The sequence below is a fragment of the Gavialis gangeticus genome, unplaced genomic scaffold (genome assembly GCF_001723915.1).
Source record: "Gavialis gangeticus isolate Ggan-Ray unplaced genomic scaffold, GavGan_comp1, whole genome shotgun sequence".
Taxonomy (NCBI): domain Eukaryota; kingdom Metazoa; phylum Chordata; order Crocodylia; family Gavialidae; genus Gavialis; species Gavialis gangeticus.
Window position 1 is genome coordinate 82,076,471 of NW_017729031.1, and position 16,108 is coordinate 82,092,578.

General features: G+C 40.9%; 1 protein-coding gene across 2 annotated transcripts in view; it reads left to right on the plus strand.

Moving 5' to 3' along the window:
* Positions 1 to 16,108, plus strand: part of LOC109301888 (aldehyde oxidase-like) — a 74,919-nt gene that overhangs the window by 44,384 nt on the left and 14,427 nt on the right. For both annotated transcript variants that reach the window (XM_019523188.1, XM_019523189.1), the window contains exons 16-29: positions 706 to 798; positions 1,017 to 1,186; positions 1,553 to 1,679; positions 4,228 to 4,350; positions 4,652 to 4,748; positions 5,717 to 5,841; positions 6,562 to 6,695; positions 7,207 to 7,294; positions 7,516 to 7,602; positions 8,861 to 9,052; positions 9,197 to 9,424; positions 10,210 to 10,305; positions 10,830 to 10,958; positions 11,818 to 11,892. In XM_019523188.1, coding sequence (XP_019378733.1) covers positions 706 to 798; positions 1,017 to 1,186; positions 1,553 to 1,679; positions 4,228 to 4,350; positions 4,652 to 4,748; positions 5,717 to 5,841; positions 6,562 to 6,695; positions 7,207 to 7,294; positions 7,516 to 7,602; positions 8,861 to 9,052; positions 9,197 to 9,424; positions 10,210 to 10,305; positions 10,830 to 10,958; positions 11,818 to 11,892 — 1,764 coding nt within the window. The remainder of the gene's footprint in view (positions 1 to 705; positions 799 to 1,016; positions 1,187 to 1,552; positions 1,680 to 4,227; positions 4,351 to 4,651; positions 4,749 to 5,716; positions 5,842 to 6,561; positions 6,696 to 7,206; positions 7,295 to 7,515; positions 7,603 to 8,860; positions 9,053 to 9,196; positions 9,425 to 10,209; positions 10,306 to 10,829; positions 10,959 to 11,817; positions 11,893 to 16,108) is intronic.

Sequence of the window (16,108 nt, forward strand, 5' to 3'; positions counted from 1 at the left end):
GGGGGGGGGGGGGGGTCACACAAGGCCCAACCCAGCCCAGCCTGGCCCAGCTCTGCAACGGTGGTGGGGAGGGTGCAGATGCAGGCCCAGCTCCAAAATAGCAATGGGCAACATGGAGCGGGGGGCATGCCAGGCTTGGCCCAGCCCAGCCCCGCAATGGCAGCAGGAAGGGGAGAGCAGACCCAGCCCCGAAACAGCAGCAGGCAGGGTGGGGCTGCGCACTGGGCCCAGCCCAGCCCAGCCCTGAAGCAGCAGTGGGCAAAGGGTTGCTGTGCCTGACCCTGCAACGATGCGGGGACGAGCCCACCCTCCAAAATGGCAGTGGGGGCGGGGCACCGGGCCCAGCCTGGCCCAGTCCTGCAACGGTGGCATGGGGGGTGCAAGTCCAGCCCCGTAGCAGAGGAATACAGGGAGCAGGCCCAGACCTGAAGGGGGGGGCAGACACAGGCCTCTGTCCCCACCCGCATCCCCCCAGTCATTCTTGACAGGCAATTTACATATTTGCCAAAACATTCTGCAGAATTCTGAGAATCTTGCTCTTATTATAACCTTTTAAAAATTATTGCATGTGGTTTTGCCATTGAGGTATCTCTGACTCTACATAGTTTACACAATACATTTTAGTTTTCTAAAGGTAAGGTATAAATATAGATCTTTACTTTAACAACTGCATTGAAATAATCATCATGTTCATCTTTTTATCAGTATCCCCATAGGTATTGCGATACAACAGAAAAATGCAAAAGTATGCCAGATGACTTCCACACCAAAATACCTCAAAGTTCACAAATCTACCAGGTCAGCATTTTTTTGTATATACCAAATAAATTCTTGATGTAGTACCACAAGTGTACTTTCTTGTCAGAGTTATGACAGCTTTATAAACATATAACACTCTTTTCCATTTAGCATTTAACTGTACCAAGTAGATGTTGCTTAAATAAGCCTGTGTCCATGTAAAGGTCTTGGGCTGCAATGAGAGGATAACAAATATGATTTTTTTTCTTAATAAGCAGTCTGTAGACCCAGAGCAGCTTTCTCAGGATCCAGTAGGGCGACCCCTAATGCATCTGGCTGGTATTAAACATGCCACTGGTGAAGCTATTTACTGTGATGACATTCGTGCTGTAGAGGAAGAGCTCTTTTTAGCTGTAGTAACCAGTTCAAGACCCCATGCAAAGATCATGTAAGTACATAAATAAAAGTGTTTGCTATGTAAAAGGTTAAATCCTGAAGTCTTTGTGTAGGCAATACAATTCCTATTAGTTTCAGTGGAAATTTTACTTTTATAGGGCCAGAGGAATACACCCAAAGTCACTTGGGGAACCATTTTTTTTGTGGAAAGTAGATATCATGCATACTTTTTTTATTTGGAGTTGATGGAAGCAATTTTTTCATGAGTATTTTTCCACAATATATTTAAAATTTTGAGTAAGATGTGACATAATTTGAAAAAAAAGTTACATGAAAGCTGCAGAATTGTTTATGCTGGTGGTCTCTTATCTATGCCCAAACTTCTGTGAAATCATTAGTCAATGTTTTTTTCCCCAAGATCAATTGATATATCTGATGCCCTCAGACTGCCAGGAGTGGTTGATGTGATAACAGTGCAAGATATTCCAGGAACAAATGAATTCTGTTGCATTAATGAACCAGAGAGTGTGTTTGCAAACCATAAGGTATTTGCATTTGTTTCTTAACCTCATATAACTTATACTTAGTCAACTTTGGCTTAATTTAGCTTTTTGTGAGAGAAGCTTTTCTCAGTGTCTAAAAGTCTACAGTTTTTTGATATGTGTAAACAGATATTAAGCAGTTTATATATTGCACATATCTGAAAACTCCTTCAATTAATAAATAAATATATACCAAGAATTAAAGAATGAATATTCCTGTATAATGTACATTCTGCAGTTGCAAACTATTGCAACACTACTTCAGATGCATTCGAAAGTAGGATAGACTACAATATTTATTTTTTCTTTGTCTGAACTGATTTTTAAGAAAAGCAAAATATTGCATCAGTTATTATTTAATATATGATTAATTAATTGGATTTAAAGTTTTTGGCTTTTTTTCTTCTATGTCTTCCTCTGAGATGGAAAAAAAGGATCTGTTATGAAAATCACATCCAAAAGAAAGAGAACTTAATAGAATGTTTGTGTTTTTGCTACTTGTGAAAGATGCCAGTCTTTTAAGATCTGTACTGGCCGGCAGAACTTAGCAGATCCAACCTTTCACATCCAGATGAACAGAGGGATGCAGATCCCTAATTATATATCCCTGGTCAACTAAATATAGGAACAAAGAATGCAAAAAATAGAAATGAATGTGCAGGTCACAGGTCAAAACATGGGATCCAGAGGGACTGTTCCACCTGCTCCAAAAAGGAGGCCCTGGAGTAAGTGACAGCTTCCCAGAGGAACTTTGCCTCAATGTATGGCTTAGAATAAGAAACTAGCATTCAAAAGAGTCTCCAGTCCTCCTCCTGACTGCTGTGTGACTGGCAAAGGTTTTCAAGGAAGCCTTTCACTTTTGTGGAGCCAGATGGTGAGTGGTTACATGAAGCGTAGTCAGAAACCCAATAAGTTTCTGGAGGGCTCAGAAGGGGTACTGCAACTTGACACACTGTAAACAGGTAGGAAAACTGTTAGACAAGTTTCTGGGCATAAGGTGCCCTTTAATAAAATATATTACCAAACAAACTTTGCTTCTTAGTTATTCCCTGAATCATCAAAGCTACAATAGCCCTACAACCCTACTAAGTAGGCAAGCACCCACATTTCCTCACCAGAGAAAGGGCAGATATCAGGGCATCAGAAATTATGTCAGCTATTCACTCACGCTTGCTGTTCCATGTGCTAATTGATGTTCCTGGTGGGTAAATGAACTAACTTGTAGTACAGATTTGCCCATCAAGGATCCTGTTGACTTTGGATGATGGCAGTCAGGCCTGACACTTGATGTTGGAGCAAAGTACACAATGTGCAGCATGAAAGAGGAAGATGGAGCATAAAGATGCTCCTTACACATGGTTTAAATGCAATCTGAATGTTGCATTCCTGCCTGGGGTGGACATAGTGGGAGTACAAGTTGTCCTTGTAGAGAAGATACCCAACACTGAACTTTGGAGAACCAGAATATACAAATGGATAGGTAGCACCACCTGACTGGGACCACTTGATATATGCAAGAGGATCAGAGGACAAAACACCCTTCACCTCCTGTAGCACATGATATGTGCACGTCAGTGCCATCAGCTATAATCCAGGTCTCTGGTAATACCACCAGAACCAGCTTATCAGGGACAAGGTGCATGCACTTCAATGGATGGTAGAATAGCTGCATCTTTGGGACCACTGGCTTCTCAGCTTAAACAGCTGTTAGTGGTTATAGTAGTTAGAGGGCTTTGTGAGGTAGAAACCTGTCCAAAAGAGCTATAAAGTTTTACAAGAGTGAAGGATCTGGCTCTTTGTTTGGAACCCCAATCCTGCAGTAGGAGAATGGTCATCTGTGTAAAGTTATTTGCATGTCTAACTACGGGCAGTCCTTGGACTTACGACACAATTGGTTCTTCAAAACTGCATCAAGTCTAAACGTTGTAACTCAGAACCAATTTTCTCATAAGAAACAATGTTATAAATGGAGGATTGGTTCCTGAACCAAGGCCTGATACCCTATTCTCACCAAAAATACCCCAGAATTTTGTACTCAATCAATTAAAGATGAGTAATATAACTACATCAATGTATTTATTATGTAAATATAAATTATATTGATTTAGAAGGACTTCTTTGAGGTGACTTTGCTGGGCATTTTGAAGGGCTCTTGGTTGGACTTTTTGAAGGGTTCTTGGCTGGAGTTTTCTCAGGAGTCTTGGCTGCAGGTTTTTCTGGACTCTTGTCTGCTTTCTTTAAGAAAGTGTCCAAGGAAGTTTGGACAGATGTTCTCCAGGGAGATGAGCCACGTAGCGAACTTGTTCGCTGGCATGGTGTCATATTGGATCAAGCCTTATAAAGTTGAAACTGACGTCAGAAATTTGAAACAGGGTGTCAGTTTATAAACCTTGTAAGTCTGAAATGTTTTAAGTCAAGGGCTGCCTGTATTTGCAAGATTGTGACCCCAATTATTTCTTACATTGGAATATTTGTAATTGTTATTTCTATTTTCCATTATTGCTATATCTTAACATGGCTTTACCCAACTATATTTTGGGGTGTGTTGCAGGTGATTTGTGTGGGTCAGATTGTCTGTGCTGTGGTTGCAGATACAGATGTTCATGCAAAGAGGGCAGCTGTAAAAGTGAAAATAACATATGAAGCTCTGGAGCCTGTGATTTTGACTATTGAGGTAATATTTTCCCTGGTACTCATAGTTAGCCAGAAAACAAACAGTGTAACATTTCCCCCCACTCCCCCTGAAATATTCATCTGTTATGATTTAGTGGAAAGTTTTGAATATCTGTTATCTCAATCTGGAAATTCCTTAGTTTAAAAATATGAAAACTATCTGGTATCTCTCCTTAACTGGTCTAAGCAGAAAAGCATATATTGGGCTGGTGGTCACGGTAATCATAATAAGCACTACTGAAAGGTTATGTGAAGCATTGGAAACTTGATTTGTTCTTTAAATTTTCTCCTTCACACTGCAGGAGGCAATAAAGAATAATTCATTCTATGATCCAGAAAGAAAACTAGAACAAGGAAATGTTGATGAAGCCTTTGAAACTGTTGATCAGATTTTGGAAGGTAAACTGATGCCCACGGCACAGAAGCTGCTTGTTATGCCTCTGTCTTTAATGACGAATGAACTAGTACTGTGAAGTACAAAACTCCAGAGCACACTGGAATGCTTTAGAAGCTCAGAATCTGTTTAATGCTCTGGTTTCTGTATCACCAATACATTTTTCTTTCTCCTGTCAAAACATTTTTACCAGTGAAGACCCCATAGTGCTATCTTCCTGAAATTTATACTTTTAACATAATTTCTAGAGTATTTTATTTTATTTATTGCTTATTTGCAGTGTTCTCTTATATTTATCCTCCTTAAGAATTGCGTGGCTTTGCTAATTTGTTGAAAGGTGGCCCAGTGAAAGAGCCACATTAAACAAGTTTTTACTTGCATTGAAATCGAAGCTTTAAAGATCTCTGTATCTTTTTAAAGCAAGTTATATATTAATGCTCAATGTATTATTAATACTTAATAAATTATGATAATCATGAGGAAATTTAGTACCTGTTTAAAAGTAATCCATATACCACAGTCCTACCTTTTTGACTGTGAAACTTGATTTCTCCGTATTATTATTCTATGTCTGATTTTTACTTATGCTTCATTTTATTATCCATTTCTTAGTATCTTTAAGATAAATAGCTACCTAGGTATTTATATAAGCAGCTCTTCCCTTAATTAACTCACCCTCTTTGAGACAAAATAGATATAATTTGTCTGTATTATGTAATAGTGCTGGTTGAACTATCATCTTCCAAATTTTTGAACAATGATTTTTTGGGTTTAAAATAAAAAGAAATAGCAGTAACAACAACTAAAACTAGCAGAAATCTATTTCTTAGTCTGTTTTAACTATAACAGAAATCTAAGACAATATATTACAATATGAACAAATTAAATTAAATATATATTTTTGTACTATATGTTGTCATCTTCTTATTCTCTCCACAAGATATATTTTTTTATTTGTTTATTTTTTGAACAGGGGAGATTCACATTGGGGGACAGGAACATTTCTACATGGAAACTCAGAGTGTTCTTGTTGTTCCAAAAGGAGAGGATAAAGAAATGGATGTGTACGTGTCTTCACAGCATCCAACATTTACTCAGGTAATATAGTGCTAGCACCATGTTGGCCAAAATTAAGGTATAGAAAAAGCCCTAAAAGAGTCTTTTTATTATGTTTTAATGGACAGGATGGTGTTTCTCTTTTAGTGGCTAACTGGGAAGACACTCTTGTGATGTAATAAAATAACTATCTGTACAGTCAATAGGGCTGTGTGAAGCTTTGGTTCCTGATTCGATTCAGTGGAGACTTGGCCCGATTCAGTAGCCGAATCTCCAAATCTAATCAGGAGACCCTTTAATCTCTCCGAATCAAATTGGAACCCTCCGAATTGATCGGCGAGATTCAGAAAGATTCGATTATTCAGACATAGACACAGCTTTAAATGTTTTTTCTACATACCTCGAGGTACCAGGCAGCTCATGAACGCTGCAGTGCTGGGGTGGATGGAGCGTTCCATAGGAGCGTGGGCGGGGCTCCTCAGCGCACTTGGCAGCAGACCCAGAAGTGGACCAGAAGCACCCCGGGTGCCCCCCCCCGGCTCAGCAACTGGTGCCTCCTGGGTCTGGGGGGGCATCTGGGGTCTTGAAATTCTAATGCCAGAGACAGGTATATAATTACGCTGCTTCAAAAGCGGGAGGACTTGCTGCTCAGAAGTTTGCAGCAGCTGAACTGATATAAGTTTTGTTTGCCTGCTCCTGTACTGGTATAACATCTTTTTCTGGAGAATTATATTGATACAAAATTATGAACTGATTTTGCAGGAACTAGTGGCTTCAGTTTTAAATGTCCCCTCCAGTAGGATAATGTGCCATGTAAAACGAGTTGGTGGTGGTTTTGGAGGAAAGGTGACCAAACCTGCTATACTGGCAGCTGTCACAGCAGTGGCAGCAAACAAGTAAGTGTGGAATTAAAAAAAACCAAAATTGTAATTTGTGGAATAAATGGTTAATGCCCTGTTATTTACATTGACACAAGAAACAAAAACTTGTTGATTAGTTCAAGCCATTCATTATACCCGTTACATCTTCTAATCTGGGAAAACAAAAAAGGTTAGCAAAAATCTTGTTTCTTTGCTACAGTAGGTTAACTTTTTCCAGTGATCAGTGGCTGTGAGATAAATAGATACAATGCCTTAACTTTTGAATTGTACTAATTTATTCTCTGCCTGTGAATGTAAAATGACTGCTGGATTAAACCTCCACTTTACCCACAGAAGTGATGCCTTTGAATTAAATGGAACTACTCAGATGAATATATGCTTGCGGGATTCATTCCCTGTATGATAGCTAATGGGGTTTTTAATATTTATTGTAGCTGAACCAAGTATCAAGAACAGTAGTTAATATTGTGTTTATATCGGTGACTGATTCCACCCCAATTAGCAGTGAACATTTTGTTTAATATAGAACTGGCCATGTTGTTCGATGCATTCTGGACCGGGGAGACGATATGTTAATAACTGGAGGCAGACATCCTTTCCTTGGAAAATATCGAGTGAGTGGAAGGACTACATACAAAAAAATATATATTCCATTTCATGACCCTTTTTCTTCCTTAAAAAAAAAAAGACTTTTAACTGACCCTTTATCCTGAAAACATTCTTTCTGACTTAAGTGACTAACAGATTTACTTTATTTAACGTGTATATAAAAACAGTTGATTTTGATAAGTACTTGGGAGGGAAAAAAGCCTGACAATGTTGTAACCTGTTTTAGGTAGGATTCATGAATGATGGCAGAATAATAGCTCTGGATGTAAGATATTATAGTAATGGAGGATGTACACCAGATGAATCCATTGTGGTAAGTAAGTGTTTTGTAAACTGATATTATTAAGAGAAGAAATTTGAAAGTTGAGTGAGTCAGATCCAATCCTTATATTCAAAGTATTTACCTTAACCTTTTCAGGGAAAAGCAAGGGTGTTTGGGGTTCTGCCCTCCTCCCCCCATTTCATTTACTGCCCAACTCCATTAAATATTGTGAGGCATCAAAGGGCAGTTAGACATGCCATTGTCACTGGAAGTTAATGAGATTTGGGTGATTGACTCCTATTTGTACCACTGAAAATCTCACCTACCCTGTTTTCTAAGGGCATGGCTTCATGAGCAAGGTATCATGGGGTAAGCCAAAATTTTCAGCATCTCAGCTACTCTATGATGTCCATCTGTGCCAGGAGCAGGCAATTATTTTGTGTGGAGGGCTGCTTACTGAGTTTTGGCAAGCCATCGAGGGCTGCATGACAGGCAACCCAGGGCAGATAATATTAATTTTCTACATTTTTAGGGGCCCCGCAGGCCAGATAGAATAGCCTGGCAGGCTGCATCTGGCCCGCGAGCCACATTTTGCCCACCCCTAATATATGTGCATGTTTTTACCCTTCAGTAACTGCAAGGCAGTTCACCCTGCTTTCATTGAGAGTTGAGCAGCCTCACATTTACCATGGGGTAAGAGCAAGTACACTAGTAGTTATTTGGGAGAAGTTCACTAGCTTACCTTGTGATGCATTGCTCCTGTAACTATATACAGAAGATACTATTAACTATTAAGATTTTCAAGAGGCTATTCCTGATATTTCTTGAAGATTCTCATCTCAATTTTTCTACTGAAAAGACTATTCTGTCAGGGAAGGAGGACTCTGCAAATCAAACTTGGAAGTTTCCATTCATAAAGAACACAACTACTCATAGGCTTAGTAGAGTGTGTTAGCACAAACATATTTCTTGTGTTCTCGGTGAACGGGGCTGGTTTCCAAGTGCAATTTTTAACAGATTCATGTTCTGTAAAGCCTTAAGTGGCTTGTGACCAAGCTGTCTTGTGAGGATGATAATAAAGAAAAAGTCAGCTATGTAGGGCAGACATGCTGGCAGGCTCTAGATATGCATGCTTGAGGAGGATGAACTCATGCATGTTGCCTACCAGAGCACAACTATACTGAACTTCCAGGCCCAAAAAAAGATTCCTCATTTTGATCAAGCTTTTGCCTAATGGGGGCCTTAAACTATATGTAATGTACACATGCAAATAAAGTTAGTAACTAATTCAGCTATTTCTCCACTGAAGATAATGGAGACTGCATTGCTAAGAATGGATAATGCGTACATGATTCCCAACTTGCGATGCTGGGGCAAAGTCTGCAAAACGAATTTGCCATCAAATACAGCTTTCCGAGGATTTGGTTTCCCCCAGTCAGGCCTAGTTACAGAATCCTGGATAACAGATGTAGCAATCAAAACTGGTTTGTCACCTGAGAAGGTAAGAATTAGCAAGTACAGTTTAACAACATTTATTTTTTGTAGCTTTACCTTTAAAAAAAAAAATAGTTTTATTTTTAGATAAGCCTTCCAGTTACAATGCAACCTATTTCTTCTGTTCTTTGTGCTATTTTTCCCTCCTCAGATTAGGGATATAAACATGTACAAAAAGGGTAATCAAACACATTATAAGCAAGAACTGGACCCAAATAACCTGGTAAAATGTTGGAATGAGTGTATGGAGAAGTCATCTTATTACATCAGGAAAACAGCTGTGGACAAATTTAACAAGCAAAATTATTGGAAAAAGAAAGGGATTGCCATTATTCCACTGAAATATTCAATTGGATTTGATGCAATGTTTCTCAATCAGGTAGTTTTGAAAATATTTGGATTACTTTTCTCTAAGGAACTTTAAAAGCTTTACAGGTAATAATTGAAACTCATGACACATTTGTGAAGTAGACAAATAGCATTATCTCAGTTTTACAGATAAATGGAGGTTATCTGTTCACCAAGGTTATATCTTCACCAAGCAAAGGGTCTCGGTGAATCATTCCTCTACATCAAAGGTTGGCAACCTTTTGCTGCTGTGGGCTTGGAGCCTTTGCCTTGGACTGCAAATCTCTGCCTTCTGGAGCACCCATGTTGCCTGCGTTTACCCTTGCTGCTGATCCCTGGCCCCTCTACCGTGAGGGTAAACTCAGACATGAGACAGCAGCAGTGAGGGCTGTGGAGCGGGGAGGCTGTAGATGGGATGGGTAGCATGGCACAGCTGTATGCAACCTGATCCCCTGTGTTGTCCTGGGTTAGGCCAGAGCTTTACATGCTAGTTCCAATCTCTTTGCAGGCCAAACTTGGCATGTGGGCTACAGGTTGGCTGAGCCCCGCTTTAATCCATGCAACCTGTGGTCTGAATACGTTTTATTTGAACAGCAAAATCTGTGCTGGGATGCACTTGTGACTGTGCCTTTAAAGTTTTCTTTAATAATTAATAATATATGTTCATAGAATGCTGTGGCCATTTAATATTCTGACCACCAGCTGCTTCTGGGTTGTACATCATTCTATGCAATGTGATCACTTCATTTGATCATGTTTTGCTTTTAGTTTGCAATGGTGTAATTTAACCAGCCTCTGCATTTTATTTATTTCTAGGCTGCAGCTTTAGTTCATATCTATATGGATGGGTCTGTGCTGGTAACTCATGGAGGAGTTGAGTTGGGCCAAGGTATTCACACCAAAATTATGCAGGTAATACATAGACATATGTATATACACAGCAATATCACAATATATTACTAAATGGATCTAATAAATATATTAGAATAACCAAATGAAGCAGATTCCTTATTTTAATGTTTCTGTCTGGTTGGTGGCATTATCATGTATGATAATCAGTTTTATTACATACTGGCAGATCTTAGTAAATACAAACAATAATTTCATTTTTTTAAAATTACTATTATGTACTGCATTGATCTATTAGTTTCCCTGACAATCCTTGTGGTTTTAGAATCACATTGGACTATTTTTATAATGGGTTTTTTTTCTTTCCCCAGTAAGAAAGACGCACACAAGTAGGGGAAATTGACAATTATTAGTGTAATTTTGATCACTAAAATTTTGTTTGCTTTTATTAATGAAGATAATATTTAATAATTTTAAATACCTTGGCAAAGCTGAAACAAGATTTTATAATTTCAAAGTAAAGAAAATGGGTAACCTGTGTGTTTGATAACTGATTAAAAATAAATTTCCCATTTTCCCCACAATAGGTTGCCAGCCGTGAATTAAAGATACCAACTTCTTTTATCCATATCTGTGAAACAAGCACAGTTACTGTGCCTAATACACGACCTACAGCAGCATCTATTGGTACTGATATAAATGGGATGGCAGTGAAGGTTATATTTATTTTCATTCACTTCCTGTTTCTTCCATGTAGACCTCCTCACATGCATCTGTTTAGATCAGTGCTTCCCAAACTTTTCCTCAGCATGGCCCATTTATGGCCTCATTTCCTCAGTATTACCCCTCACTCCCAATCCACATCCCCCCACTCTCATGACCCCATCTGCTGATGTTGTGACCCCATTTGGGGTCATGACCCACAGTTTAGGAACTGCTGGTTTAGATACACTGTTGTTGTTTGTTTCATATTAGCAGTATAGTAGCATCCAAAATTTGGTAAGCATTATGTAGACACACAGGAAGAGTTTGCTATGTTGATCAGATCAGAAAATTCTGTAAAGATAAATGGTTGTGGAAAATATATAGCTGCATTAAAAGAAACCCCAATTCTTCTCTGGGATGCATACAGACAAATTCAGTATTTTTTGGTAGAAGCTGAATGCTTATTGTCTGTTTAAAGGAGTTTCTAGATGTTCTGATGCTCCCATCTCTTGCTGGTGTGATCCTCTAAAAGAACTCAGCAGTTCTAGATTTTATTGATAAATAATTATATCTAAGCTAGCATGCTTTTGGATAATAGAGACCAGGCCAAATACCTAATGATATAAGCAACAGCCTTTCAACTCACTGCACTACACATTGAATCAAGCCCTCACTACCCTTGTTCTGCTGGTCTGCATGTATAGTTTGTAATTTCATAAATAAATCTGAAGTTAATGTTTTGAGTTTCAAGAGGGTATTTGTTAACTCAGGACTTTCAAATTGGATTTTTAAAATACTATAAAATATTTTTACATTTCAGATTTATCTTTATGTCCACTCATAATTGTTCCCATCTTTTATTATAACTAGAATGCTTGTCAAACTCTTCTGAAACGCCTTCAGCCAATCATGGATAAAAATCCTGAAGGAACATGGAAAGATTGGGTAAGAATCTATTTTATATTCTTTGTGAAAATATTTAACTAATAGTTAGGAAATGTACTTAAGCAACCTTATTAACAATAAAAAACAAGGAAGATGGAGAAGATACATCATTGTATCAGGCACCTAACCACTTGAACATAATACTTACGCACAGTCTTAGGCCTCAGAGGCTAGAAATAGACATTGCCAGCTGTGCTGGAATGTGTGGAATCAGCACAGCTGATCTGCTTCATTGGATGAAACACACATTGCTTGTTGATGCTGTGGCACAACAGGTGATGTGTTCCCTAGGCTTGAAGTGCCCAGTACTGCACCCCACTGGAATTTTCATGCATGATCAGACCATTTAAATTAACAGCAAAATTAACAGAGATGGTATTTAAAGCTGTCTTCCTACAGACCCGGTATTGAGATTGTTAATAGCATGCCTGGCAGTTAGACTTCCATTCTGTGGACATGCATGCATCTATATGTGTTGTGTTGAGTCACTTAGAACTTTAGGAGATACAGGGCAGGTATGACAGGGCAGAAGGAGCTAGTATTGAAAGTATTTTAAAGCCTTTCCTTTTCCCCATCCCATTATCTGTTCACTGTGCCTGCCTAGCTGCCTAGCTTTTGTATCCATTCCTAATCACCTGAGGTTTAGCCTTGCACCCTACTGAGGGGGACTCAAAGCAGACTCAGAGAACTGGTATCCCAGAAGCTACCTGGGAAGGCCCTGAGGGCCCAGGAGCTCAGGGAGGAGCTGCCTGGTGAGCCCCCAAGGTTCCAGAAGCTCAAGAGGGGATCAAGGTCCAGGAGGGACTGTAGCCTGGGACTGCCAGAGCCAGTGAGTCTGGTGATCTTGACTGGTCCAAGAGTGGCGATGTTGAGGAGTTTGTGACCCCTTGCAGAGCTGTTCCCAAAGACACAGAGTTGCTGTCAGTCTCAAATTTTATTCAGCATGCTGGGCACCCTGAGCAAGCTCAGAGGCCCTGAATAAAACTGTTAAAGGTGATTTATAGTTTACAGACAAGATGCGCGCGCAGGTGGGAATTTTCCACTGTGAAAGAAAACAAGATACCAGGTCAGTGTGAGAAAACTCTTAACTGTTTCAAACTGGTTTTTGGCTGCATGCTAACTAATAGGGAGGAGGGCTATATATCCTTGATTGTTTCAGACTTCAAGGTGACTAGGCCTGTGTCCTTGAAGTGCTGAGTCTCCTTTATAGTTAACTTCTACACTATTATTTATGGTCTTGTTAGTAAATTTCTACAATCCCCCCTTTGATCCCGGCCTTCAAAGGCCGGGATCACTTTCTACCATACTTAGCATCTAAACACTTCTTGCATTCTAGCACTTCAGCTTTAGACATTTCAACACATTCTTCTATGTTATGCATAGTACATCTACAACATGTGGATAATACAGAAGGTAGGGTTCTAATATATTGAATACAACAACAGGTTAAAAACAAAAGACATCTGAGAGTACTTGAACTTGTTTGGTATTAGAATACCCTAGTTGGGTGCCAGGATAGACTCCTGCGAACCAGGTGAGACTGCAGGGGCACCCGATTAATGTGGGCAGACAGACTACTAACATAAATATACTTATGGCAGTACTTGCAAGGCACATATTGTCTATTGACTGTTGGATCTCCGCAGTCGAAGGGGAGGTACACAATGAGGTTCTGTTGGGGTAAACACTGCAGGTTTCACATGTGTGTGATGGATTCATGAATTCCTTTTGGTGATCTTGATTGCGGAGTGGGTGGTTAGTAGGACTTGGTATGGTCCTTCCCACGTTGGCTCCAGGCAACTTTTCCGTCGCGGAACATGGATCCACATATAGTCACCGGGACTGAAGGGGTGTATCTCGCAATCAAAGGGTACAGGTTGCTGAACGGCAGCACGGTGCTGTAAAGTAGTAAGCTGCTTCTGCAAAGAAATTACATAATGGGTTAAATTCTCATCCCCTGCTAGCAATCCTGTAGCTGGCAGAAGGAAACCACGGGTAATGGGGGGTGGATGACCAAATAAAAGCTCATAGGAAGATATCTTAACATCAGCTCTAGGCACATTTCGCATAGCAAACAGTGCAAGAGGCAATGCCTCAGGCCACTTAAGCTGAGTTTCCAAACACACTTTGCCTAGAAGGGTTTTTAGAGTCCGATTTGCCCTTTCCACCCCTCCAGATGATTGAGGGTGATAAGGGGTGTGAAGCTGCCTAGTAACTCTCAATCATGTGTAAATTGTTTGTAAGACCTGGGAGGTGAAGTGACCTCCTTGATCTGAGTCAATGACTTGGGGTATGCTGAACCGCAGAATAATGTCCTTTAGAAGTGCGTGAGCGACTTGCTGATGAGAGGCATGGGTGGCAGGAAACGCCTCCACCCAATGGGTGAGCTGATCTCACACTACTAAGGCATATCTGTATCCTCGGCACTGGGGAAGTTCGATGAAGTCTATTTGCAGTCTCTCAAATGGTTGATATGCCCAAGGTCGGCCCCCAGGTGGGACTTTTCTCTCTGGGCCACAGTTGAATGCTGGGCAAATGGGGCAGACGCTGGTCACTTGTTTAGGCACTGCATGGATCCCAGGGGCGAACCAAACTCAGAGAATGGTTTCAGCTATGGCAGTTGCCCCATAATGACCTTGCCCATGGACTATTTGGCACAGGGACCGCTGTAGTGCTTTAGGCAAGATGGGGCGGTTATCGCTAGTGTACCACAGTCCATCCTTTGAATAAGCCCCATAGAGATGTTTCCAGTCTTCTTCTTCTCCTTTGCACGCTTGCTCATATCTTTCTAAGGCTCTGGGTTTCTCCCACACAGGAGCAAGGGTGTTGAGACTTATGGGTTGTTGAGCGACGGCTTTGGCAGCAGCATCCGCCCACTCGTTTCCTTTAGCCTGAGGCGTGCTCCCGCCGGTGTGTGCGGCAACATGCATTACGGCTATCTGTCTGGGTTTCTGGATGGCTTCCAGGAGCTCAGAAACCTGAGTGGAATTCGCAGTCTTTGCTCCGGAAGAAGTAATGAAGCCTTGCTGTTTTCATAATTGCCCAGTGGAGTGGCAAATCCCAAATGCATACCGACTGTCAGTGTATACGTTTAAAGTCATTCCGGTTGCCAGTTCACATACACGAGTTAAAGCAATCAGTTTAGCTGCTTGTGCACTTAACCGGGGAGATAAGGGCTTTGCTTCAACGATGTTGAAGTCAGTGACGACCGCATACTCAGTCCGACAAACTCCAGCTTCTATATAGGAGGACCCATCCACATAGAAGACCAAGTCAGGATTGTTCAGGGGCACATCAGTGAGGTCATCTTGGGGCTTTTCCATTATGCGAACGAAGGTGCAGCAGTCGTGATGTGGCTCTCCATCCTCGGGATAAGGCAAAAGTGAGGCCAGGTTGAGGCTAGTACAGCGTGAGATGCGCACGTTCTCGGCAGCTAGCAGAGTCACTTCATACCAGCCTAAATACTGGTGAGAGAAGGCTTGAGTTTTTTCTTTAGTCATTAGGGCTTCAACTTCATGAGGAACTCTGACTTCGAGGGGGTATTCCATGACTAGTTCTTTTGACTGCTCAACAAGCAGTGCTGCCGCTGCAACGGCGTGCAGACAGCTAACTACCCCTTTTGCCACTGGATTTAAAGTGGCAGAGTAATAAGCGATCGGGCGTAGTTGAGGTCCCAGTTTCTGGGTTAGGACTCCTGAAGCTATTCCCTGTCTCTCGTGGACAAACAAGACAAACGGCTTCTCGTAGTTGGAGAGTCCTAGAGCAGGGGCTTGCGATAGCTGGTGTTTACCTTGGTGAAAAGCATGGTCTAGCTCAGGGGTTCATTGAACCACTTCAGGTTCTCCCTTCCGAGTGGTCTCTACTAGAGGCTTAGCCATCTCTCCGTAAGCAGGGATCCACGGCCGGCAAAATCCAGCCGCTCCTAAAAAGGCTCGCACATGCCTCTTAGTGGTGGGCTTTGGCAAGTCTTTTATAGCCTTTACCCTTTCATTAGACAATTCCCGCAGTCCCTCTGAGATCACATGCCCCAGGTATGTAACTTTCTTTTGGCAATATTGTGATTTTCCCAGGGATACTTTATGTCCTCTTTCAGCTAATCCTTCTAATAGTCTTAAAGTGTCCGTCCGGCAGCTTACCTGAGTCCGTGATGCTAGTAGTAGGTTATCTACATACTGTACAAGCACTGTATCCGAGGTAAGTATGATACCTTGTAAGT